This window comes from Trichomycterus rosablanca, chromosome 26 (assembly GCF_030014385.1).
Source record: "Trichomycterus rosablanca isolate fTriRos1 chromosome 26, fTriRos1.hap1, whole genome shotgun sequence".
Taxonomy (NCBI): domain Eukaryota; kingdom Metazoa; phylum Chordata; class Actinopteri; order Siluriformes; family Trichomycteridae; genus Trichomycterus; species Trichomycterus rosablanca.
The window spans coordinates 5,007,746-5,033,906 of NC_086013.1; the positions used below are offsets into that span (position 1 = coordinate 5,007,746).

At 44.3% G+C, this 26,161-nt stretch overlaps 1 protein-coding gene across 3 annotated transcripts in view; it reads left to right on the forward strand.

Annotated features, from left to right (window-relative positions):
* The window catches only part of dab2ipb (DAB2 interacting protein b), a 126,581-nt gene that overhangs the window by 80,201 nt on the left and 20,219 nt on the right, over positions 1–26,161 (forward strand). For all 3 annotated transcript variants that reach the window (XM_062988904.1, XM_062988903.1, XM_062988905.1), the window contains 7 exons: positions 2,393–2,546; positions 3,328–3,426; positions 6,181–6,735; positions 17,751–17,895; positions 21,761–21,905; positions 23,159–23,395; positions 25,156–25,357. In XM_062988904.1, the coding sequence (XP_062844974.1) occupies positions 2,393–2,546; positions 3,328–3,426; positions 6,181–6,735; positions 17,751–17,895; positions 21,761–21,905; positions 23,159–23,395; positions 25,156–25,357 (1,537 nt within the window). The remainder of the gene's footprint in view (positions 1–2,392; positions 2,547–3,327; positions 3,427–6,180; positions 6,736–17,750; positions 17,896–21,760; positions 21,906–23,158; positions 23,396–25,155; positions 25,358–26,161) is intronic.

Consider the following 26,161-nt stretch of genomic DNA (forward strand, 5'->3'; position numbering starts at 1 on the left):
TGACTAATCGACCTTTTGAACTGTTTTTGGAAATAATGCATGCTGGGATATCCTGGCCAAAGAGGAAAGGACCTCTGGTCATTTTATTTCCAAAGTAAAGGTCATTGAATAGGGATGCGCTTTTATTTGCAGACACCTCGCTTCCCAGCGTGAGTTAAAATCCAGCTCAGCTCCATCCCACTAATTCTGGACCACTAGATCCCGACACATTCCAAGAACGCTCCTACTCGCTTCTTCTTCTTGTTGTTTGTCATCTTATGCTGTGTAAAGTCAATGTACGGGGTCTTATTTTCCTCGTAATGAGCTGTTATTATGCTGAGTGCTCTGGCGCCGGGGAAGAACAAACAACCGATCGAGTTGCCAGATAACTCCGGAGGAATAGAACACAAGCCACACATGATCAGAGCAAAACAGGAAGCTTGTTAGGAATCGCAGGGGGGTAAACTCACTTTTGCGTTTTGAAAGGATGGGACGTATGCAGATTTTTACCAATGGAAACAAAACACTCAATGGCAATGGATTTGAAGAAAACTAATAGACTAATAAACTAGATTTTAGTCCAGTAATCTGACTGCTGGGTTAGTGCCACACGTCTCCAGATACTGTGGGTGGGTTTTACAGTCACCTTCCGATGCATTTTTCCAGCGTCGTACCCACTTTTTAATGCCATCAGCAAAAAATGCTTTTGGTTGAGCGAGTAGCCACTAATGCAGTGCGCTGCTTTCACATCATCATCACATGAAAATCTTCTGGTCCAAAAAGAAAATCAGATGGCGCTAAATCCGGACTATAAGCGTCTCTCATAGTGCTTTTTCACCAAAAGAAGCCTGGTTCTTGAACCGGTTCTGTTCAGGTTTTTTCGACCCTTGGTGTTTTGTAGAGAACCGACCCACGTTTCCACCAGTTTTTGGGAACCAAGCCTGCATCATCAGCGGTGGGCATTACACAACAAAAGTAAAGAGTAGTAACATGATGGCGCAGTGTGTAGATTACCTGAGAGGATTTGTGCTGTTGTTACAGATGTTAATTTTTATGCAAAAAGCAGCATTGAGCAACTATCAGTGATAAGAAGACGTAGACGTGTTTGTTGCAGTTGTTGTTTTCTTTAGTTCATTCTCGTGAGAAGCGTTTTGCGCTTCACTCTCACCACGACCCTCGGCGCAAATAGCCGATTTGCTCAGCGTTCCACATCCATCAAAAAAGCTTCACCTAAATAAAGCGTAACGTTGATTAATGCACTAAAAGTACGACACATGAACACTCAATTTCTCTTAGTTATTACTGGTTATAAGCGCTCTGTGCTGCCCAAATTCATCGGTCATTGTTTTAGTACAACAAGCCACGTTACGCTTTATTTTTCATGTTAAACGTTGTTCGTACTGTCCGGGTCACTTTTACCACGTCATATCAGCGGCAAACTGGATCAAAATGTAATCAGGTGAAGGTTTAGCAGCTTCTCATGTAAAAGCAACCAAACCTCTACACTGTGACACGCCCACAGATGACGTCACGGTTCGTGCTGAAAAACCGAGTATTCTGTGCCAGATTAGAACGCTAGTTCTTTTCGGTGGAAACATGCAGAACCACTTCAAAGTTAAGTTCGCGAACCGGAACGGATCCGAATCCGGGTATCAGTCTCTCGGACACGACCGATTACTACTCCTCCCGCCCTCACCGTTTTCAACTAAAGTATAAAAGTACGGAAACTTTTTGAAGATCCCTTATATTATATATTATTTAGTTAGCTATTTTTGTTAATTTAGTGAGCTAATTCAGTTCTTAAAGATTTGTTTGTTTAGTTGATTGGTTTGTTAGGCTAGATAGGCAGTTTATTTTATTAAGGCAAGTTAGTTTGCTTACTTTATATGGTTGGTTAGTTAGTTTGTTCACATGTTGGGTGGTTCAGTCCAGAACTATATAACTTTGAGGCAACGGTTTGTGGAGGACCACCAGGCCAGGACAAATCAATGTCCATTAAGACAAGCTGGTTGTATCTAGTGGAACATCTCAAACAGTCTTAGTTTCCATGGCACTTCACACCTCTCTGCATCTGTGACGGACATGTAAAGCCCACACCCACGCCCTCGACTTTTATAAGGTTTGTGATGAGGTGTTGTTGGATGCCTTGTGGGGAACTCAGGTTTGATGCCCTTGCGGTGCAGAAACCTTCATATCCTCCTGTCATACAGTCACACCTTGATTGATGATGGCCTGGATTGAGCATTTGCTCGTCCTTTCTTGTCCCTCGGCGAGGTATTTTTGACAAGATTTGAACGACTGCCCATTTTCTTCCCGTCAGTGTCATGTTTTCCCTTCCAGAGAATCTACAGATGTTTTAAAGTGGGATTTGAACTCATCATCTTGTATTGGTCTTTCTTTCTCTCTCTCTTAGATCTCATCTGATTCAAAGACTAAAGGAATCTCGCTCTCACGAGTCATTGCTCAGTCCCAGCAGTGCAGTGGAAGCTCTGGACCTCAGCATGGAGGAGGAGGTCCTCATCAAACCCGTACACAGCTCTATACTGGGCCAGGACTACTGCTTTGAGGTACACACACAGATGTATGCAAATAATACTATACGGCCAAAAGTATGTGGACACTCCTTTAAATTATTGAGTTGAACTGCCACTCTGTGGGTAGCACTGTCGCCTCACAGCAAGAAGGTCCTGGGTTCGATCCCCAGGTGGGGCAGTCCGGGTGCTTTCTGTGTGGAGTTTGCATGTTCTAATGTCCGTGTCATGCTAATTCAGGTTAATTGGAGACACTGAATTGCCCTATAGGTAAATGGGTGTGTGTATGTGTGTCTGCCCTAAGATGGACTGGCGCCCAATCCAGGGTGTAATCCCAATCCTTGCGCCCATTGAAAAAAGCTGGGATAGGCTCCAGCACCCCCTGCGACTCTAATTGGATAAGCAAGTGTTTTAGCTACATCCATCGCTAAGAAAACAAATTATGGTTCCACATTTGTGGCAACAAGTTGTGGAGGACCACCAGGTCTGCTTGTCCAACAGTGCTTTACCTTACTTATGGTAGGGGTAGCTCAGTGGTTTAATGTCTGGATGGATCAACCAACACAGAGTGTTGGACTCTGTTGGACCCCTGAGCAATGTACTTGCTTTGGATAAATAAGTCTGCTAAACGCTATAGCGAAAAACCTTGGTGGAACTTGGTGGAACATATTAATGCCTGCAGTTTAAAACTGGAACGTCCAACAATCTTATTCTTGGGTGTCCACATACTTCTAGTCATGTAGACAGTCATATTGTAAAGACTAAACCATGCAGCGCTAATCAGACCACAGAGACTAAGAGTTGTATTCATTTGTAGGTCAGCACCTCTACAGGAAGCAAGTGCTTCTCATGCCGCTCAGCAGCCGAGAGGGACAAGTGGATGGAGAACCTCAGGCGAGCCGTCCACCCCAACAAGGTACGCCGGGTTTGCTCCGAAAATCTCTCTCTTTCCCTGACTTTTCAAACAGGTCCCAGACAGATTTTATGACATTTGGCTGTAGTACCACCTTAAATCCAGATTGCAAAGCTGCCACACACCCTGGACAGGGTGACGATCCGTTACGACTTAGCAACACAGGACGTAGCCAATCACAGCCTTTAGCTCTGCTTAGATACGGGCGGGTTCAAATCAGCAGTGGTGTGTCAGCCAAGTAGTTCTCTGCACCACCAGACTACCTTAACACTGTTTCTAAGGGTATCCTAACAACCGTAGGTAATTAAAACCCAGATATTAGGGTCATTCATGGGTCATCGTTCATTATCTCTGGATAAATGAACCTCATTGGTTAAAATTTTGAAGCTACATTCTATATACACCGACCAGGCATAACATTATGACCACAGACAGGTGCGAGAGTGAGGATTTGAGCAAGTTTGACCAGGGCCAGATTGTGATGTCAGTGCATCTCCAAAACTGCAGCTCTTGTGGGGTGTGTCCCGGTCTGCCGTGGTCAGTATCTATCAAAAGTGATCCAAGGAAGGAACAGTTGTAAACCGGCGACAGGGTCATGGGCGGCCAAGGCTCATTGATGCATTGATCCAACAGGTCCCTAACAGATTTTTTTGACATTTGGCTGTAGTACCAATGCAGCCATTGGTAACTCTAATAGACGTCTGCTCCATGTCTGTGTTTTTTATTGGGATCATTAATGTAACGTGTGGTGTAACTCAACACCTTAAACCCAGATTGCAAAGCTGCCACACACCCTGTGCAACGCGCCAGCGTCTACCTGTGGCACTTCTTCCCCCGCCTGCATGTTAAAACAAAGATGTGATAGAACCTCAGGGCGATACCTGGATACCTGGATACCTGGATACTTTTCAAAAAGGTTAAGCTTTAAAGCCTTTAGCGTCTGCCGGGATGATCTCACCCTCCCGGTGTTGTGTGATTTAATTCGCGGCTGAACTCCATCCCGCCTTTCGTATGGTAAAATCGGCCGTAAATATTCATCGGGTGCGTCACAAATCTGCCAGTTTCACGACGGATGGTCCGGGTTAATCGTGGAGGCGACTATAAGTTCCGGAAGGATTCTGGACCGTGCGACAGCGAATGACTTAAGTGCTGAATGATGCCGTTCGAGACAGTATGCCCCCCTTCTATGAGTTTTGGAGCCGAGGACACGGGGTAATCCAAGACACAGATCATTTAGCTGCCAGGCATGAGTAGGTGCCCTGAAATGAGGGCAATCAGCGACCCTTTTAAAGGTCATATGTATGCAGCAAAACTCCTTCATTATGGTTTACCCTACCATCATAGCACTGTATGGAAAATAGATCAAGAACTACACTACGTCATATGCCCAAAAATATGTGGACACCAATGCATATTTCAAAATTATTGGCGTTAATATAGAGTTTGTTCTTTCTCCGCCTTTTGCAGCCATAACAGGCTCAAAAATGTGACGACACTTGACCTTACAAGTACTCAAAGGGTTTTTCATGCAGGCAAATTTACCTTCACATGACATATGAGGCCAGCTGTAGCCTAGTGGTTAAGGTACTGGACCAGTGACCAGAGGGTTGCTGGTTTAAGCCCCAACCACTGCCAGGTTGCTGCTGTTGGGCCCCTCAATTGCTCAAACTTTGGATAAAGGCGTCTGCTAAATGCTGAAAATGTAAATGTAAACATGGGCTGATGCAGCGACAGACCGTGTTAAGTGAAAATGGTTTTCCGAAGTTCTTCCTAGCCCAAGTGGCTAGGAATATACACAGATCAGCCATAACATTAAAACCGCCTCCTTGTTTGTACACTCACTGTCCATTTTATCAGCTCCACTTACCATATAGAAGCACTTTGTAGTTCTACAATTACTGACTGTTTCACTACATATTTTCTTAACCTCCTTTCATGCTGTTCTTCAATGGTCAGGACCCCCACAGGACCACCACACAGTAGGTATTACTTGGGTGGTGGGTCATTCTCAGCACTGCAGTGACACTGACATGGTGGTGGTGTGTTAGTGTGTGTTGTGCTGGTATGAGTGGATAAGACACAGCAGCGCTGCTGCAGTTTTTAAACACCACACGGTCACTGCTGGACTGAGAACAGTCCACCAACCAAAAATATCCAGCCAATAGTGCCCCGTGGGCAGCGTCCTCTGACCGCTGATGGTCTTGAAGATGACCAACTCAAACAGCAGCAATAGATGAGCTATGGTCTCGTAGTGACTTTACATCTACAAGGTGGACCAACTAGGTAGGAGTGTCTAAGAGTGGACAGTGAGTGGACACGGTTTTTAAAAACTCCAGCAGCGCTGCTGTGTCTGATCCACTCATACCAGCACAACACACATTAACACACCACACAACAGTGGTCCTGTTGGGGTCCTGACCATTGAAGAACAGCATGAAAGGGGGTGCTAACAAAGCATGTAGAGAAACAGATGAACTACAGTCAGTAATTGTAGAACTACGTACAAAGTGCTTCTATATGGTAAGTGGAGCTGATAAAATGGACAGTGAGGGTAGAATCAAGGAGGTGGTTTTAATGTTATGGCTGATCAGTGTATATCAGAGTATATTTATCACAGCAGCATGACCTTTGATTTCCTGAATCTTTTCACAATATTTCACAGTACAGTAGATGGCAAAGAGCTAAATTATTAACAATCTTAGGTTTCGAGCCAACTGACAGCTACTAACTGCCTTTTCACGTCATTTTAATCCCCAGGACAACAGTCGTCGGGTGGAGAACACGCTCCGGTTATGGGTGATCGAAGCCAAAGACCTCCCTGCCAAGAAAAAGTACTTCTGCGAGCTCTGCCTCGACGACATCCTCTACGCCCGGACCACCTGCAAACTTAAGGCGGACAACATCTTCTGGGGCGAACACTTCGAGTTCGCCAACCTGCCCGCCGTCCAGAACATCTCCGTTCACCTCTACCGAGACTCGGACAAGAAGAAAAAGAAAGACAAGAACAACTACGTGGGCCTGGTGAACATCCCGGTGGAGAGCGTGACCAGCCGGCAACTGGTCGAGAAGTGGCACCCCGTCTGCACGCCCAACCCCGGGAAAGCGAAAACGGCGGGTCCGATGATCCGGATCAAGGCCCGCTACCAGAGCATGAACATCCTCCCGATGGAAATGTATAAGGAATTCGCCGAGTACACTACTAACAACTATATGCTGCTGTGCTCCGCACTGGAACCAGTCATCAGCGTGAAGAACAAGGAGGAGATGGCGTGCGCCCTGGTCCACATCCTTCAAAGCACCGGGAAAGCCAAGGTAAACAGCTAACAGCTAGGTTTGCTAAATAGAATTAAGAAAGCTTCCATTCTAGTCCAGAGTTGCATAGGCCCGTCTTTGGGAATGTCAGGGCTTTGCGCTGGCCACTGGAGTTCCTCCAAACCATGATTTAATGGTGTTGATTGAAGCCTGTTCATACACGTGGGCTATTTTTTTAGGAAGCAAGGTTAACAAATCAGGAACCTTTCCACTTAGCAAAAGACTGGAACAATTTTCCTCATTTTGGCCCGGTTAAAGAGGAACCAAGTCACCAGCTGTCCGCTCTGCTGGCTGCCTGAATTATGTCTGACCTGATTGGCACGGATTCAGTCGTCACACAGTACAGTGCACGTGTAGTGACTCATGGTGTAGTGCAAACATGGGAAAAATACCCATACATGGTGACGACGCTGCCTCTGGTGCCTCTGGTTTACACACGCCGTTTTCTACAGAGGGTGTTTATATTACGTTGACGTCCCGTCATTCCGCCGAGTCTGACTTGTCCTAGTAAGGGCCACAAAAGGTCTGATTCCAGTGGGAAACACCGGGCAGTGTAGGAATACCCTGGACAGGGTGACAATCCATTACGACCGTAGCAACATAGGACCTAGCCAATCACAGCCTGTAGCTCTGCTTAGATATGGGCGGGTTCAAATCAGCAGTGGTGTTTAGCCGAGTAGTTCGATGCACCACCAGACTTCCTAGGGGTATCCTTACCAATGGAAGTAATTACAGCTCAGATATTAGGGTCATTCATGGGTCCTCTTTAGTTTTCTCTGGAAAAAGAACCTCATATTTAACAAAGTGTTTAGACGCCAGACCATGAGTTTGTTGGACGTCCAGTTTCAAAACGTTGTGCCTGTTCAATCTGAAGAGCGTTTGTGAGGTTCTTAGCACCTGTTAGCAATGGTTGGAAGTGAGTAAAGCACACATATTAGGGTCATTCATGGGTCTTCTTTCGTTATCTCTGGAAAAAACAACTTCTTTGTTAAATAGCATTGCTTCAAAATTAGAACCAATGAGCTGCTTTTATCCAGAGAAAATGAAAGAGGACCCATGAATGACCCTAATACCCTGTGCTTTAATTACTTCTAACCATTGCTAACAGGTGCTAACAACCTCACAAACGCTCTTTAGACTGAACAGGCACAACAAACTCAAGTTTAGGCGTCTAACTCTCAGTTAAATAGCATAGCTTCAAAATTTGAACCAATGAGGTTCTTTTATCTAGAGAAAATGAAACAGAAGTAATTAAAGCACAGATATTAGGGTCATTCATGGGTCCTAACCATTGCTAACAGGTGCTAACAACCTCACAAATGCGTCTAAATACTTTGTTAAATAGCATAGCTTAGGTAGCACAGGTATTAGGGTCATTCATGGGTCCTCTTTCATTATCTCTGTGAAAAACCTCATTGGTTTTGAAGCTATGCTATTTAACTGAGAGTATTTAGACGCCTAAACATGAGTTTGTTGTGCCCGTTCAGTCTAAAGAGTGTTTGTGAGGTTGTTAGCACCTGTTAGCAATGGTTGGAAATAATTAAAGCACACATATTAGGGTCATTCATGGGTCCTCTTTCGTTTTCTCTGGAAAAAAACAACTTTATTGGTTCTAATTTTGAAGCTTTATTAGATACGGTCACTGGACCAGGAATGGTCCTCTCTGCTTCATTATCCCCATGTGTTGATTGTGGGATTGTGTGAAGCGTCGTCATTAGCACGCGATTAGCTCCACGTTCCCGGTCATCCGCCCTCTGCCCTTTCAATTACGCCAAGGATGATTGGCAGTGACCGAATCATTACCTCTGGTAGAGGGCAAGTCTCGAAGGGCACTCAGACCTTTTTCAGAAGCGTCCCCAGTGGGAGACGGTCCGGACGGTCAGCCCGAGGCTGTTAATTACTGCGACTTAACGACCGTGATCTGGTTTTTAACAACCCGTGTCACTCCGGGCTGCTTTTACTTTGGCGTCGACGTGTACCAAGACAAAGACGCACAGAGCTGGTACAAAGATTCCTGAATCCCGTCCATGGTCCACGAGCACGTGGAAAATGAATTGGATGCATTTTTCACCCTGAGCGCATTCCGGAGTGTAGAGATAATTTAGAGCACATTAGGGACCGATTCCAGATGCACTTTATACCTGGGAAAGCGAGTTGAGTGCAGCTGATTTCCCTGGGAACTGAATTAACTCAACTTAGCATCATATGCTAACTGCTAATTATCAAATATAATAATATGATAGCTGGGAGAAATAAAATAATGGTCAATAATTCGATCACTAGGCTTTTATGCAAGTTGGTAATCAGATATCGTGAAATTTTAAGTTCAAATGATACAGCCAGCGATCAAATTTCTTTTAGTCGCGTCTGTGAAAGTAGCGAAGCTTTTAGCATAATTGTATTTTCCAGATACGAGTATCAGGAGATGATTGGAAAGGTTCTAACCACGCTAATCACACCCCAATTTTTTTTTATGCTTTGCATAATAATAATACTGACTGTATAATGTACTAAGTTTAGGTGTTTTAGCCACGTGTTGCCAAGAATTTATAGGATACGTAAGTCGCACACACAGCGACTCGTTTCAAATGACTCAGACTCGACTCATGACTCGCAAAAAAATAACTCGTAAGCAACAACATTAGTTACGTGTGACGAATATATATATACAGTGTGTATATATATATATATATACAGTGTATCACAAAAGTGAGTACACCCCTCACATTTCTGCAAATATTTCATTATATCTTTTCATGGGACAACACTATAGACATGAAACTTGGATATAACTTAGAGTAGTCAGTGTACAACTTGTATAGCAGTGTAGATTTACTGTCTTCTGAAAATAACTCAACACACAGCCATTAATGTCTAAATAGCTGGCAACATAAGTGAGTACACCCCACAGTGAACATGTCCAAATTGTGCCCAAATGTGTCGTTGTCCCTCCCTGGTGTCATGTGTCAAGGTCCCAGGTGTAAATGGGGAGCAGGGCTGTTAAATTTGGTGTTTTGTGTACAATTCTCTCATACTGGCCACTGGATATTCAACATGGCACCTCATGGCAAAGAACTCTCTGAGGATGTGAGAAATAGAATTGTTGCTCTCCACAAAGATGGCCTAGGCTATAAGAAGATTGCTAACACCCTGAAACTGAGCTACAGCATGGTGGCCAAGGTCATACAGCGGTTTTCCAGGACAGGTTCCACTCGGAACAGGCTTCGCCAGGGTCGACCAAAGAAGTTGAGTCCACGTGTTCGGCGTCATATCCAGAGGTTGGCTTTAAAAAATAGACACATGAGTGCTGCCAGCATTGCTGCAGAGGTTGAAGACGTGGGAGGTCAGCCTGTCAGTGCTCAGACCATACGCCGCACACTGCATCAACTCGGTCTGCATGGTCGTCATCCCAGAAGGAAGCTGACGCACAAGAAAGCCCGCAAACAGTTTGCTGAAGACAAGCAGTCCAAGAACATGGATTACTGGAATGCCCTGTGGTCTGACGAGACCAAGATAAACTTGTTTGGCTCAGATGGTGTCCAGCATGTGTGGCGGCGCCCTGGTGAGAAGTACCAAGACAACTGTATCTTGCCTACAGTCAAGCATGGTGGTGGTAGCATCATGGTCTTGGGCTGCATGAGTGTTGCTGGCACTGGGGAGCTGCAGTTCATTGAGGGAAACATGAATTCCAACATGTACTGTGACATTCTGAAACAGAGCATGATCCCCTCCCTTCGAAAACTGGGCCTCATGGCAATTTTCCAACAGAATAACGACCCCAAACACAACCTCCAAGATGACAACTGCCTTGCCGAGGAAGCTGAAGGTAAAGGTGATGGACTAAACCCAATTGAGCACCTGTGGCGCATCCTCAAGTGGAAGGTGGAGGAGTTCAAGGTGTCTAACATCCACCAGCTCCGTGATGTCATCATGGAGGAGTGGAAGAGGATTCCAGTAGCAACCTGTGCAGCTCTGGTGAATTCCATGCCCAGGAGGGTTAAGGCAGTGCTGGATAATAATGGTGGTCACACAAAATATTGACACTTTGGGCACAATTTGGACATGTTCACTGTGGGGTGTACTCACTTATGTTGCCAGCCATTTAGACATTAATGGCTGTGTGTTGAGTTATTTTCAGAAGACAGTAAATCTACACTGCTATACAAGTTGTACACTGACTACTCTAAGTTATATCCAAGTTTCATGTCTATAGTGTTGTCCCATGAAAAGATATAATAAAATATTTGCAGAAATGTGAGGGGTGTACTCACTTTTGTGATACACTGTATATATATATATATATATAATCATATATATTATTATTTATATATAATTATATATATTATTAATTATAAATAATTATTATTATTATAAATATTCTGCTCTCTAATAAAGCTCTGTCCGTCTTAACCCACAACGCACGCAATGGGTAAATGTTCCAGCCAGCTTCTGGTGTAGTGATGAAGTGTCGCTCCCTACTCCCTACACAGTTTGAAGTTCACTTCATTTGAACATTTGTGTTACCCTACACCTTGATTCAAAACGACTTACAATATACACCACAAGCAATTGAGGGTTACAGGTCTTGCTCAAGGGCCCAACAGTGGCAAGTTGGTAGATGTATGTTGGGCTTGAACCAGCGACCTTTCGATTACTGGTCCTGTACTTAACCCTAATACAGAATTTTTATCCAAAGCGATTTACAATTGAGATCGTATACACCACAAGCAATTGAGGGTTACAGGTCTTGCTCAAGGGCCCAATAGTGGCAAGTTGGTAGATGTATGTGGGACTTGAACCAGCGACCTTAAGATTACTGGTCTTGTACTTAACCCTAATTTAAAAAGATAATTTTTATCCAAAGCGATTTACAATTGAGACCGTATACACCACAAGCATTTGAGGGTTAAGGGTCTTGCTCAAGGGCTCAACAGTGGCAAGTTGGTAGATGTATGTGGGGCATGAACCAGCAACCTTAAGATTACTGGTCCTGTACTATACAGAATTAAATGAGGAAGTTTACATTCATGGAATTTAGCAGACACCTTTATCCAAAGCAACTTACAATTGAGACTGTATACACTGCAAGCAATTGAGGGTTAAGGGCTTGCTCAAGAACCCAACAGTGGCGACTTGGCAGATGTAGGGCTTGAACAAGCGACCTTCCGATTACTAGTCCAGTACCTTAACTGCTAAGCTATCATCACTGGTACATTATGATGTAATCTGTTAGTATTTGCTAGTGGTTCTATAAGTATGTGATTTAGGACACAGTACCTGAACATAAACAGACGCGCACTGTTCAGCTCCCCTACCGGCTCTTTCAAAGGGATTCCTCATGACCGCTGGCTGATCGATTGTCTGCACAATGGGACGGGGGATTGTACACTATGTGGCCAAAAGTATTTGGACACCTGACCATGAGCACCTGACGTTTTCAGCATTTAGCAGATGCTTTTATCCAAGTATACAGTCTAAGCAATTGATAGTTAAGTGCCTTGCTCAAGGGCCCAACAGTTGCAACCTGGCCAGCACTTCAATTTAAAGACTCACCACCGTGATGGACAGCTAAATTAAACTTAAATAAAATATAGAAATAAACAAGAGACTTCAAGGAGTTTGGGCATACTACCAGCTTTACACACACAGACTTTATTGCTTGTGTGTTAGACGGCCTGGCGTTTATGAGTTTTCATTGACTGGCACTGCTGCAGTCGCCAGGGAGTGCTGATCTCTGCAATTCGAGCCTTTTAGATATCCATCACATCTACAGTCCATATTTATTATCACTTCTGACTGGGTTTAGGGGGTATTCTTTCTCCAATAATTCTTGGATTTTGGTTGAGCTATGGGGGTAAAAAGATGCTAGGGCGGGCACAGTGGTCAATTAAGCAATCATAATGAACAAGTACGTAATTATTTAAACACAATGTTATAATAAGAGGGCCTTTTATTACTATGATACTATGTGTAGTCCAGTATAATGCATATACACTGATCAGCCATAACATCTATTAGCTCCACTTACCACATAGAAGCACTTTGTAGTTCTACAATTACTGACTGTAGTCCATCTGTTTCTCTACATACTTTGTTAGCCCCCTTTCATGCTGTTCTTCAATGGTCAGGACCCCCACATGACCACCACAGAGCAGGTATTATTTAGGTGGTGGATCATTCTCAGCACTGCACTGACACTGACATGGTGGTGGTGTGTTAGTGTGTGTTGTGCTGGTACGAGTGGATCAGACACAGCAGCGCTGCTGGAGGTTTTAAACACTGTGTCCACTCACTGTCCACTCTATTAGACACTCCTACCTAGTTGGTCCACCTTGTAGATGTGAAGTCAGAGACGATCGCTCATCTATTGCTGCTGTTTGACTTGGTCGTCTTCTAGACCTTCATCAGTGGTCACAGGACGCTGCCCACGGGGCGCTGTTGGCAGGATTTTTTGGTTGGTGGACTATTCTCAGTCCAGCAGGGACAGTGAGGTGTTTAAAAACTCCATCAGCGCTGCGGTGTCTTATCCACTCATACCAGCACCACACACACTAACACACCACCGCCATGTCAGTGTCACTGCAGTGCTGAGAATCATCCACCACCTAAATAATACCTGGGAGGGTCCTGACCATTGAAGAACAGCATGAAAGGGGGCTAACAAAGCATGCAGAGAAACAGATGGACTACAGACAGTAATTGTAGAACTACAAAGTGCTTCTATATGGTAAGTGGAGCTGATAAAATGGACAGTGAGTGTATGTGTGTGTGTGGGTTTATCAAACATTATAAGAGGAAGACACGTTGTGCAATAGAAAAAGCAACTATTGCACAATAAAAATAGACTTAGTCTTGTGCCAGCTGGAAAGATGGTTCCTGGTTTGCTGAATGCCAGAGCCAGTTGGCTAGCATAGTGCCAGGTGAAGTGCTACTAGTGCTAATTATGGACAGGGCTGGGTCCTAGTGGAACCCTGAGTTCTAGTGTAGGAAATACTCAATGATGAAGCGTACAGTGACATACTAAATGTGGGAATGTACTGGAAAGCCTGATTAGAAGAGTAATCAACTCAGAATTAAGTGTGATGCTTTGGCCAATGTTCTGCAGGGAAACCTTTGAACCTTGGGCCCTGCCATCCATGTGGACGTTACTTAGACACGTACCACCTACCTAAGCGTTGTTGCCGACCATGTACACCCTTTCATGGAAACGCTATTCCCTGATGGCTGCGCCCTGCCACAAAGCAAAAATGCTTCAGGAACGGTTCGAGGAGCACAACGACTAGTTTGAGGTGTTGACTTGGCCTCCAAATTCCCCAGATCTCAATCCAATCGCGCGTCTGTGGGACTTGCTGGACAAACAAGTCTGATCCATGGAGGCCCGACGTCACAACTTACATGAGTTAAAGGATCTGCTGCTGACATCTTGGTGCCAGATACCACAGCACACCTTCAGGGGTCTAGTGGAGTCTTTGTCTCGACAGTTCAGGGCTGTTTTGGCATCAAAAGGGGGACCAACACAATATTAGGTTAGGTGGTCAAAATGTTATGCCTGATTTTATCAAGCTGCCCGATATGGGTGCATTGACCATTTAGGGCAAGAGGAGTATTCAGAATTCAGACTACACAAGGGGTCAATGTATTCAATGCAGTTGAATCTGGTTTCTGTGCAGGATGAAGTGTAAGAGCTCAGAGGAAAAGGGATTTGATCGAGTTTGTATTAGTTTGGATTCATTTAGCAGCAAGATTAAGAAAGCCGTTGCATAACTAGCTGATTCAGAGGACGTTCTGGACTGAAACTGTATAGGGAAGAAGAATTCAGCTCGGCGCTCTGTTATTTACATTTGTGCTGTGTCATGAGGAGAGGAAGACAGAGTGGGAAGGTTGTATAAATGCCAGAGGTAGAGAGACTAGAACTGTGTGAGAATAAACAGGATATAATAAAGAGATGTACTGATGCACGGTGTAATTAAAATAGCTGTACAGGTGGTGGACAAAATAATGGAAACCATATATGGTTGGAGCGACTGACTGGCTGACATAATTCTGACAAAACTGAGCAACAGGACTGCAGAGAGACCAGACCTCAGTCCCAGAGAACATTTTTGGGATCAATTAAAATCTGGATTGTGTGTCAAACCTTCAAATTCCCACAGACACAACCCACAGACACAACCCACAGACACAACCCACAGACACAGTCATGTACAAAGCCAACCCAGAAGTGTATAGGTCAGGTGTCCACTTACTCCTAAAATCCTAATACTCCTAAGGAAGCACAAGGTAACTAAACTTTGACCTCAACAATGAATGGTCAAATCTCACTGACTGGGATACCCTGCACTTTACAGATAAGCTAGCAATACCTTAAAAGTAACACCAGTAAACACCAGTGCACAAAGACTCATTCTTGTAAGCAGCACTCAGCAGGACTCCTGAGTAATAAAAAGGTATTACAATGTTCAATGAGTCAATTGGATAGACTGGACGGATGGATGGATGGATTGGACGGATGGATTTGATGGATGGATGGATGTATTACGATGTTATAAGTCAATGTCAAGCAGATTACACAAATTTGGAAGGATGGAAGGATGGATGGATGGATGGATTGGACGGATGGATGGATGGATTGGACGGATGGATGGATGGATTGGACGGATGGATTGGATAGATGGATGGATGGATGGATGGAAAGGATAGATGATTGGATGGATGGACTGGATAAATTGATTGGATGGATGGATGGATGGATGGATATTTGGATGGATTGGATGGATATTTGGATGGATGGATGGATGGATGGAAAGGATAGATGATTGGATGGATTGGATTGGATAAATTGATTGGATGGATGGATGGATATTTGGATGGATTGGATAAATTGATTGGATGGATGGATGGATTGGATAAATTGATTGGATGGATGGATATTTGGATCGATGGATGGATAGATGGATAGGATGGATTGGATGGATGGATTGGATGGATATTTGGACGGATGGACGAACTCCATATTGAAGGTTATCACAATAAACCTGGTCCCCATATCACACTTTACGCCAGGTGCCCATCCTGCCACCACTCTCCTATTTCTAACCGGGCTTGGGACCAGCCCTAAGAAGTGTACCTCCCTATATCTAGGCTATTTTGGCCATCCGCCCCCTCAGACCTAAGCCAATCATGTCAATGATCTGCTAAGATTTGAACCCTGGATTTCCAGATCTGCACAGTAATTGGTTAGCGTACTTCACCACCCCAAATTTAGACTAATTTATGTTTGGAAAAAGCTAAAGAATGACGTCAACTGGTGGGGAAAACCATGATGAGGCATTTTTAGGACCAAGTTTTCCTCCCCCCAGTCAGCGATTTCATGCATGGCAAGTCAAATGTCCTTTGAGACTTGGGTCATTGTCTCTAATTATCCTGCCGAGTCGACCATCAAGGTCTTATTTAATTGTAGTATAATTATTACTATTATTTGTTTGATTATGCAAACCAGTTCGTATGTCTGTGTATCGTTTGTAACAATATGCTCCTAATCAGCCTCTGATTGGTCCCCTGCTGACTTGATTAGAACGATTTTGTACATCATGGCTCCTATTCTCTCTCGAACGCTTCCTGTTATTGTGATATAAGCTTACGTGCAAGCTTACAACACGTCCTATACACTTATCAGCCTTGTTTTATCAGCTCCACTTACCACATAGGAGCACTATGTAGTTCTACAATTACTGACTGTAGTACATCTGTTTCTCTACATACTGTTTTAACCTGCTTTCATGCTGTTCTTCAATGGTAAGAACTCTTCCAAAACCCCCACAGGACCAGGTATTATTTAGGTGGTGGATGATTCTCAGCACTGCACCGACACTGACATGGTGGTGGTGTTAGTGTGTGTTGTGCTGGTATGAGTGGAGTATTTAAATACCGTGTCCACTCACTGTCCACTCTATTAAACACTCCTACCTAGTTGGTCCACCTTGTAGATGTTCATCTACTGCTGCTGTTTGACTTGGTCATCTTCTAGACCTTCATCAGTGGTCACAGGACGCTGTTGGCTGGATATTTTTGGTTGGTGGACTATTCTCAGTCCAGCAGTGACAGTAAGGTGTTTAAAACAAATCCACTCATACCAGCACAACACACCAGTGTCAGTGTCACTGCAGTGCTGAGAATGATCCACCACCCAAACAATACCTGGTCCTGTGGGGGGGTCCTGACCATTGAAGAAATGAACCTTAAAGAAATTTGTTGGTTGTTTCCCCAGTTTGTTGGTGGTGTCCCTATTCTTTTTGCCAAGCTGCTGTAGTGTATGCTTTTATAACTGGTCTGAGATCGGACAGTGGGTAAGGGCATTTGTTGGATCGAGGTTGTTCATTTCCTTCAATGCGCATCATCCTATATGAATTTCTAATTTTAATCAACCATACCACATGACCAGGGGTTCAGATCCCAACACCTACCAATCACAACCCTACTCGAGTGAGACCTACTGTACATTTGGGCATTTTCTATATGGAGGACCCATCTATCCAGAAGCAAACAGAAGCTTTCCAGAATACCAGTCCAGGTTCTAATGCCATCAACGTTGTTGGTGGTGGTGGATTGGCTGCTCTTAGTTCACCCTAGGTGCCTAGGTGTGAGTTCACTGCTCTGCAATGGTTTGGCACCAATCTAAGACGTATTCCTGCCTCGAACCCGGCGTTTCCGGGTCGGTTAGGCCTACTTTAACTAAAATAATTGATTCGTCCATGTTTGCACGGCATTCATTTCCATTTCTGTTTCCTCCAGTGTTTATGCCACACTTTCCACCCACACTGCCTGAATCTAAGCTGGCGCAGGGCTCGCTTTGATCTGAACTTGGCGTTGCAATTGACAACAATTCACATGTGTTAAAACCTCATTTAAATATTATTTTCGTGCAAAAATCCTTGACGCAACACCAACCAATTCGCCAAAACACACACACATTATTGTTTAACTCCTCTACATGGCTTGTTTTCTGTTATGTTCAGGACTTTCTGACTGACCTGATGATGTCCGAGGTGGACCGATGCGGCGAGAACGAGCACTTGATCTTTCGCGAGAACACACTGGGTACCAAGGCCATCGAGGAATACCTCAAACTCGTGGGACAGAAGTATCTCCAAGATGCACTGGGTAAGAAATCCAACCCTTGAATGAACACACGAGACATGTTTTGTCTGCTCAACTTCATTTCATTTGTTAATAAACATCCATTCCTGCATTTCAGGCCCGCAACACATTCCAAAAAAAGTTGGGACGGGGGCAATTTAGGGCTAGTAATGAGGTGAAAGAAGTAAATAATCATGTGATTCCAAACAGGTGATTGTAATCATGGTTTGGTACAAAACCAGCCAATGTACCTCAAAGAAAGATTGGAAGGGATTTGCATATTTCTCCCTCTACAGTGCATAATATCATCAAACGATTCAAGGAATCGGGAGGAATTTCAGTGCATAAGCTGAACAGCCGTGATCTTCGATCCCTCAGATGGCGCCGCATCAAGAACCGCCACTCAACAATAGCTGATATAACCACATGGGTGAGGGATTACTTTGGCAAACCTTTGTTAAGCACTACAATACAGAGTTACATGCACAAATGCCACTTAAAACTTTGCTGTGCAAAAAAGAAGCCTTATGTTAACCATGTCCAGAAGCAGCATCGACTTCTCTGGGCTTGGAGGGATCTAGGATGGACCATCACACATTGGAAACGTGTATTGTGGTCTTTTTTGGAAGAAATGGACACCGTGTACTCCGGACCAAAGACGAAAAGGACCATCCAGACTGTTATCAGGAACAAGTCCAGAAGCCAGGATCTGTCATGGTCAGTGCCTTTGGCAAAGGTCATTTACACTTCTGCAGAAAAGTACATTGAGATCTTAGAGCAACATGTGCTGCCTGCAAGACGTCATCTTTTGCAGGACGTCCATGCATTTCTCAGTGACGATGCAAAACCACATGATGAGAGGGTACGGGTACCGGACCGGCCTGCCTGCAGTCCTGACCTGTCCCCAATAGAGAACGTGCAGAGAATTTTGAAACGACGGCCCCGTACTGCTGCACATCACTCGGTCTCCTCGGTGCCAAAACGTCTTTTTAATGTGGTGAAAAGGAACGGCAACATCACAGAGTGGTAAATGCTTTACTGTCCCAACTTTTTTTGGAATGTGTTGCAGGTCTGAAATCCAGGAATGTCCCAACTTTTTCTGATTTGGGGTTGTATATGAGACAATATGCACCAAATGTTGTAGGAACAGAGCACTGTCCACCCTACTGAACACCTTGGGATAAACTGGAGCACAATAGGCACAAATTCCAAGAGACACATTCCAAAAGTTATACAGGCACCAGAAGGGGCAACTCTATATTAATGTGTATGGTTTTGAAACAGTGATGTCCACATACTTGTCATATACTGTTTTCAGTCATCTAGCTATAGGATGGCTTAATCTGATCAGGTTCGTGGTGAATCCAGTTTTGGATAAACAGTGGTGATGGTGATGGTGGTGGTACCCATTCAGGTTAGCACACACTTTACTGCCTAATCTGACCAGGTTCATGGTGAATCCAGAGCCTAGAAGCTAATATGTACAAGCTAAAGCATGTTACCATGCTTGTGAGGATATTATTGTCTACATGATAAAGGCTGCTGTTTTTTAGATAAACAGTGGTGGTGGTGGTACCCATTTCGGTTGGCACACACATTTTAGGTACTAAACTGACCAATAGTCTTTAGATGAAGCCCAACACACACATCTGTACTTACAGCTGGCACTTGTACTGTAGATAAATTAATTATTCATTTGCAGTCCATAACTGTAAAAATTGGTCGTACAGCCCCGGAGTGTCTCTCATTAGGAAGACATTTGGCAGTGTTGAATAATGCAAAGCGTTTTTTCTTAGATTAATGTGATTTGTGAGGCCGTGTTGAATTATTGAACAGCTTACAGCTGAAGGTTGACCGAGACCCACACGAAGGGCGGCACAAGGACAACACCTAGATCTGTGCGGGTACGCGTCCGCTCGTTACTCGAGAGACGCTTGGGCGATGGAAACGATGAACGAGGCGGAGGATGAGATTAATAAGAATGATGATGGTAAACAAGGCTGAGCATCTGATGTGTATAGATAAGTTTAGTACGGACAGCACTGTAACCTAATGTCCAGCACTTACCTCAAGGGACAAAGATCTACTAGCTTGGCCAACTGATGAGGGAATAGTACATGGGTACCCCTAGTACTATGGAATTATAGGGTAATCTTCTTAGGGCAAGCTTCCAAACCAACATTGTACTGTACACTTGTATGTATATATGACAAATAAAGCCATTCTTCTTCTTTCATAACATTAATCTTTTGCCTTCAAATGTGTGGCGACAGTTTGGGGAAGGCCCTACACTGTTCCAGCAAGACTGTGCCCCTGTGCCCAAAGCAAGACCCATAAAGAGACAGTTTTAAGGGCATGTTTACACTTGTAGTTTGGTTCTCTTGGTCTGGACCAAACAAGAAAATGAAACGGTTACGGTTTACAGTTCAGTCCTAGTTTTCTTGGCGTCTAACAAATTGACAATCGAACCAAAATAAGTAAAGACACACGTCACATGTTGGACTTAATGGACTGGATCAGGGTTGTGTATACTTGGTGGTATCTTGGTACCAATTGGAAACACAGCAAGAGGTGGTAAAACAGGTAAAGGAGTCAAAACAGGACCAGAAACACCAAAGAAAAGGACCACGACCCCCTACACAAGCGGCATGCACCAGAGTTCGTAAGGATGCATTCACACTTACTGTAACGAGCCACACTTACATAGCAATCGCACCAGGGTTCGTTTTAATCAAACCAAACCTGACGAGTATAAACACAACCCAAGTGTTTGAAGACAAGGCGCTCCAGTGGCCAGCACAAAGTCCTGACCCTAACCCTGAACCCCATTAAACGCCAACGCTATGAATGGAAACCTTAAATGTTGACCTTTGTATTTTATCAGAACTCAGTATTAAAACAGCAGCCGTCTGGCACTGATGTTGGATACACTTATTTTAGAACCACATTGGAGCGCATGATTGATATTGTGACATTTAAACACTAAGCAAAGTCAACGTCTTATCACAGTTTGGTGCAGCGCTTTATTTACTCGGAGATTAAACCTCCAGAGCTGCCTGGAGGAAATTTAGGAAGTTTGTTAGTGGTATGTTTCCCATTCTTTTTGCCACAAATGTAAATGTGGATAAGCATGCTGGAGTTTTTAAATACCGTGTCCACTCACTGTCCACTCTATTAGACACTCCTACCTAGCTGGTCCACCTTGTAGATGTAAAGTCAGAGACGATCGCTCATCTATTGCTGCTGTTTGAGTCGGTCATCCTCTAGACCTTCATCAGTGGTTGGTGGACTATTCTCAGCTGATGTTTAAACTTCATCAGCATTGCTGTGTCTTATCCACTCATACCAGCACAACACACACTAACACACCACCACCATGTTAGTGTCAGTGCAGTGCTGGGAATGATCCACCACCCAAATAATACCCTCTGTGGTGGTCCTGTGGGGGTCCTACAGTCAGTAATTGTAGAACTACAAAGTGCTTCTATGTGGTAAGTGGAGCTGATAAAATGGACAGTGAGTGTAGAAACAAGAAGGTCTTTTATTTTATGCTAAGCTACTTTAAATAGGGTTGCTTAAATGGTTTGTTTTTGTCTTTATTTTTGTTGTATATAATGTATATTGTTTATTATTGACTTAATGTTATATTTTATGGTTGTATATTCATATATATTACATAGTTTATTCATTAAAAAAGGAAAAATAGTTTTATAGTTTTTAGTGTTAATTAAATAGTAACAGCGCCTTCTAGTGGCTATGTGAGGAACTGACCTCCAAGCACTAATGTTTTCTAACTACAGTATGTCATAAAACAGTAGACTTTAGGGTATAATTCCAGTTTTTAAATCTCTATTTTAACCTCTATTTTTACCTCTATTTGTTTTAACAGGTGAGTTCATAAAAGCGCTCTATGAGTCGGACGAGAACTGCGAGGTTGACCAGTCGAAATGCTCGGCCGGCGACCTTGCCGAACACCAGAGCAACCTGAGGATGTGCTGCGAGCTGGCTTTTTGCAAAATCATCAACTCTTACTGGTGAGTAGAACCAGGCCTGTGGGAATTTGTGCCTATATGGTCAGAGAAAATGGTCGAGAAAGTCACAGTTGAAGTCCTGGTTCGTTTGAGAGCTGTTCGGTGGGTTTGAGGTCAGACAAGGACCTTCCCTAAACTATTGCTGCAGAGTTGGAGGCATGATTGATTTATTGCACCTACAGTATTTATTGCATAGCAATTGATGTACCTGAAGCACATGAATTTATACGTTAGAAGGGGTGACCCAATACTTTTGCCCGTATAGTGTCGTACTTATTATGATTGAACTCGGGTGTCTATTACACTTTGTGAGAACAGTTTAGGGAAGGTCCATGCCTGGTCCAGCATGGACCAAGTTATAACCCATATATTCTTATGAACTACTTATTACTTATTCTGGGCCTGTCTTAAATACAGATTCTAAGTGGTCTTAGGACTAGAAGTGTCCCTCAAGGGGAAAATTTTAATATATAACAGTGCATTTAGTACTGCGGTTGCCAAATACTGTACATGTCAGTGTTATTTCTGTATTATTTTCCAAGTTAATCAAATACCACCACCATCGGCCAATCAGAGGTGTTCATTTACTGTAAAGAATAAAAACAGCCCTTGATACACAGCATCTCTAATTCACCTCACTCGCACGTCTTTGGACTGGGGGGGGGGGGGACCGGAGCTCCCGGAAGAAACCCACAAGACACGGGAAGAACATGCAAAAGGGGACAGGGGAGTCAAACCCAGGACCTTTTAGCCAGGGTCTTAATACAGCGTCTGGTGGCAATTGTAACTGCAAGGGGTGCCCAGCCAAGTGGTAGCAGAGCTGGGCTCTCGAATACATCGTATCGTATCAAATGACAGCTCTGCCTGCCGGCTAAGGCCGAGCGGCCACATGAACAATGATCGGCCTGTTGTTCAGATGGGCGGGACTAAGCCGGATAGGGTCTCTCTCCCATCACTGATGCAATTACGACTTCTGCTGGCTGATCGGTGACGCCTGCACAGAGATGAGAAAAGAGTGCTGTCAGGGTGTGTCTCTCTGTACACAACGCTGAGCTGCACTGCACTCGTCAAAGTGTAGGTGATGAGATGCATACGGCTGCTGGGATGTCAGCCGTATGCTATGCATCTCATACGGCTGACGGGGTCAGAGCGTGGGGTCAGCCATTGTGCGGTGCCCTTGGAACCAAGAGGGTTGAAGACCTTGCTCCTCCGTCTTCCAAAAACAACCACTAAACAGTAACGTTTTCTGATCGTAGCGTTTTCCCGAGAGAACTGAAAGAAGTCTTCGCTTCATGGAGGCAGGAGTGCAGCAACCGCGGGCGTCCGGACATCAGCGAACGTCTGATCAGCGCCTCCTTGTTCCTGCGTTTCCTGTGTCCGGCCATCATGTCCCCGTCGCTGTTCAACCTCACGCAGGAATACCCGGATGAGCGCACGGCTCGGACCCTCACCCTGATCGCTAAGGTCACGCAGAACCTGGCTAACTTCACTAAGTATGTACTGCCTTATAATTTTTATATATATATATATACAGTGTATCACAAAAGTGAGTACACCCCTCACATTTCTGCAGATATTTAAGTATATCTTTTCATGGGACAACACTGACAAAATGACACTTTGACACAATGAAAAGTAGTCTGTGTGCAGCTTATATAACAGTGTAAATTTATTCTTCCCTCAAAATAACTCAATATACAGCCATTAATGTCTAAACCACCGGCAACAAAAGTGAGTACACCCCTAAGAGACTACACCCCTAAATGTCCAAATTGAGCACTGCTTGTCATTTTCCCTCCAAAATGTCATGTGATTTGTTAGTGTTACTAGGTCTCAGGTGTGCATAGGGAGCAGGTGTGTTCAATTTAGTAGTACAGCTCTCACACTCTCTCATACTGGTCACTGAAAGTTCCAACATGGCACCTCATGGCAAAGAACTCTCTGAGGATCTTAAAAGACGAATTGTTGCGCTACATGAAGATGGCCAAGGCTACAAGAAGATTGCCAACACCCTGAAACTGAGCTGCAGCACAGTGGCCAAGATCATCCAGCGTTTTAAAAGAGCAGGGTCCACTCAGAACAGACCTCGCGTTGGTCATCCAAAGAAGCTGAGTGCACGTGCTCAGCGTCACATCCAACTGCTGTTTTTGAAAGATAGGCGCAGAAGTGCTGTCAGCATTGCTGCAAAGATTGAAAAGGTGGGGGGTCAGCCTGTCAGTGCTCAGACCATACGCCGCACACTACATCAAATTGGTCTGCATGGCTGTCACCCCAGAAGGAAGCCTCTTCTGAAGTCTCTACACAAGAAAGCCCGCAAACAGTTTGCTGAAGACATGTCAACAAAGGACATGGATAACTGGAACCATGTCCTATGGTCTGATGAGACCAAGATTAATTTGTTTGGTTCAGATGGTCTCAAGCATGTGTGGCGGCAATCAGGTGAGGAGTACAAAGGTAAGTGTGTCATGCCTACAGTCAAGCATGGTGGTGGGAATGCCATGGTCTGGGGCTGCATGAGTGCAGCAGGTGTTGGGGAGTTACATTTCATTGAGGGACACATGAACTCCAATATGTACTGTGAAATACTGAGCAGAGCATGATCCCCTCCCTCCGGAAACTGGGTCGCAGGGCAGTGTTCCAGCATGATAATGACCCCAAACACACCTCTAAGACGACCACTGCTTTATTGAAGAGGCTGAGGGTAAAGGTGATGGACTGGCCAAGCATGTCTCCAGACCTAAACCCAATAGAACATCTTTGGGGCATCCTCAAGCGGAAGGTGGAGGAGCGCAAAGTCTCGAATATCCGCCAGCTCCGTGATGTCGTCATGGAGGAGTGGAAAAGCATTCCAGTGGCAACCTGTGAAGCTCTGGTAAACTCCATGCCCAGGAGAGTTAAGGCAGTTCTGGGAAATAATGGTGGCCACACAAAATATTGACACTTCAGGAACTTTCACTAAGGGGTGTACTCACTTTTGTTGCCAGTGGTTTAGACATTAATGGCTGTATATTGAGTTATTTTGAGGGAAGAATAAATTTACACTGTTATATAAGCTGCACACAGACTACTTTTCATTGTGTCAAAGTGTCATTTTGTCAGTGTTGTCCCATGAAAAGATATACTTAAATATCTGCAGAAATGTGAGGGGTGTACTCACTTTTGTGATACACTGTATATATATATATATATTTTATTATGTGTATTTAGGTTAGGTTCTTAGCTTTTGATTTAACAGACATATTTGTCTGGCCAGGTTTGGCAACAAGGAGGAATACATGTCCTTCATGAACCAGTTCTTGGAGCACGAGTGGACGAACATGCAGCGCTTCTTGCTCGAGATCTCCAACCCTGAAACCATCTCCAACACAGCTGGATTCGAAGGCTATATCGACCTGGGGCGAGAACTCTCCACGCTGCACTCGCTGCTAGCCGAGATCATGTCCCAAATGGATCAGGTAGGTCCCTTGTTACCTTTTAGGTTTACCTACACCTGTATGTCTATCTGATTCCCTATATAAGCCCGATTTATGTGCATGTCGTGCATCAGATCTAAAAGAATGCATACTTTACCCTGCTGTTTCTTTAAATTGTGGTTTGTTACCATAGCTACGCCTCAGCCCACCTAAAACACTGCGAATTTACAAAGTTATCATCCATCGGTAGCCAGTTTGCGCCATTTTTGCTAGTCTAAATGCTGAATATCAGCTGAATATAGGCAACTGAAGCAGTTGGCAACAGTGGCAAATTTGGAGTGGTGGGGCTTGATCCAGTGACCTTGTGATTACTAGTCCAGTACCTTAACCATTAGGCTACAGCTGCTCTAACATTTTGTCCTTTTACATTGGATGGATTTATCCGGCAGGCTGGGCTCCTACATGAACAACGATTGGCTGTTCTTCAGACAGGGTGGGAGCCGGACGGGACCTCATAACTGATTCAATTATGACCTCTGCTGGCTGATTAAGGGATAATGCGTTGATCAGGGTGCGACTCTCCGTACACAAAGCTGATCCGCATATGAACTCGCCTCAAGCAGGTGAAAAGATGCAGTCGGCTAGTGTACACGTGTCTGAGGGGGCGTGTGTCAGTCTCGCTCTCCTCAACCAGGGTGGAGATCAACATCAGTAGAGAGGAAGCATAATGCAATGCTCTACTAAAATACATGTACCAGGTTCCTGTCTGTGAACCCAGAATACACAAAGCAGTCATGTGCTTAAACCCCTGAAGTTACTTGAAGCAGCTTTTCGGGTTCCACTTTC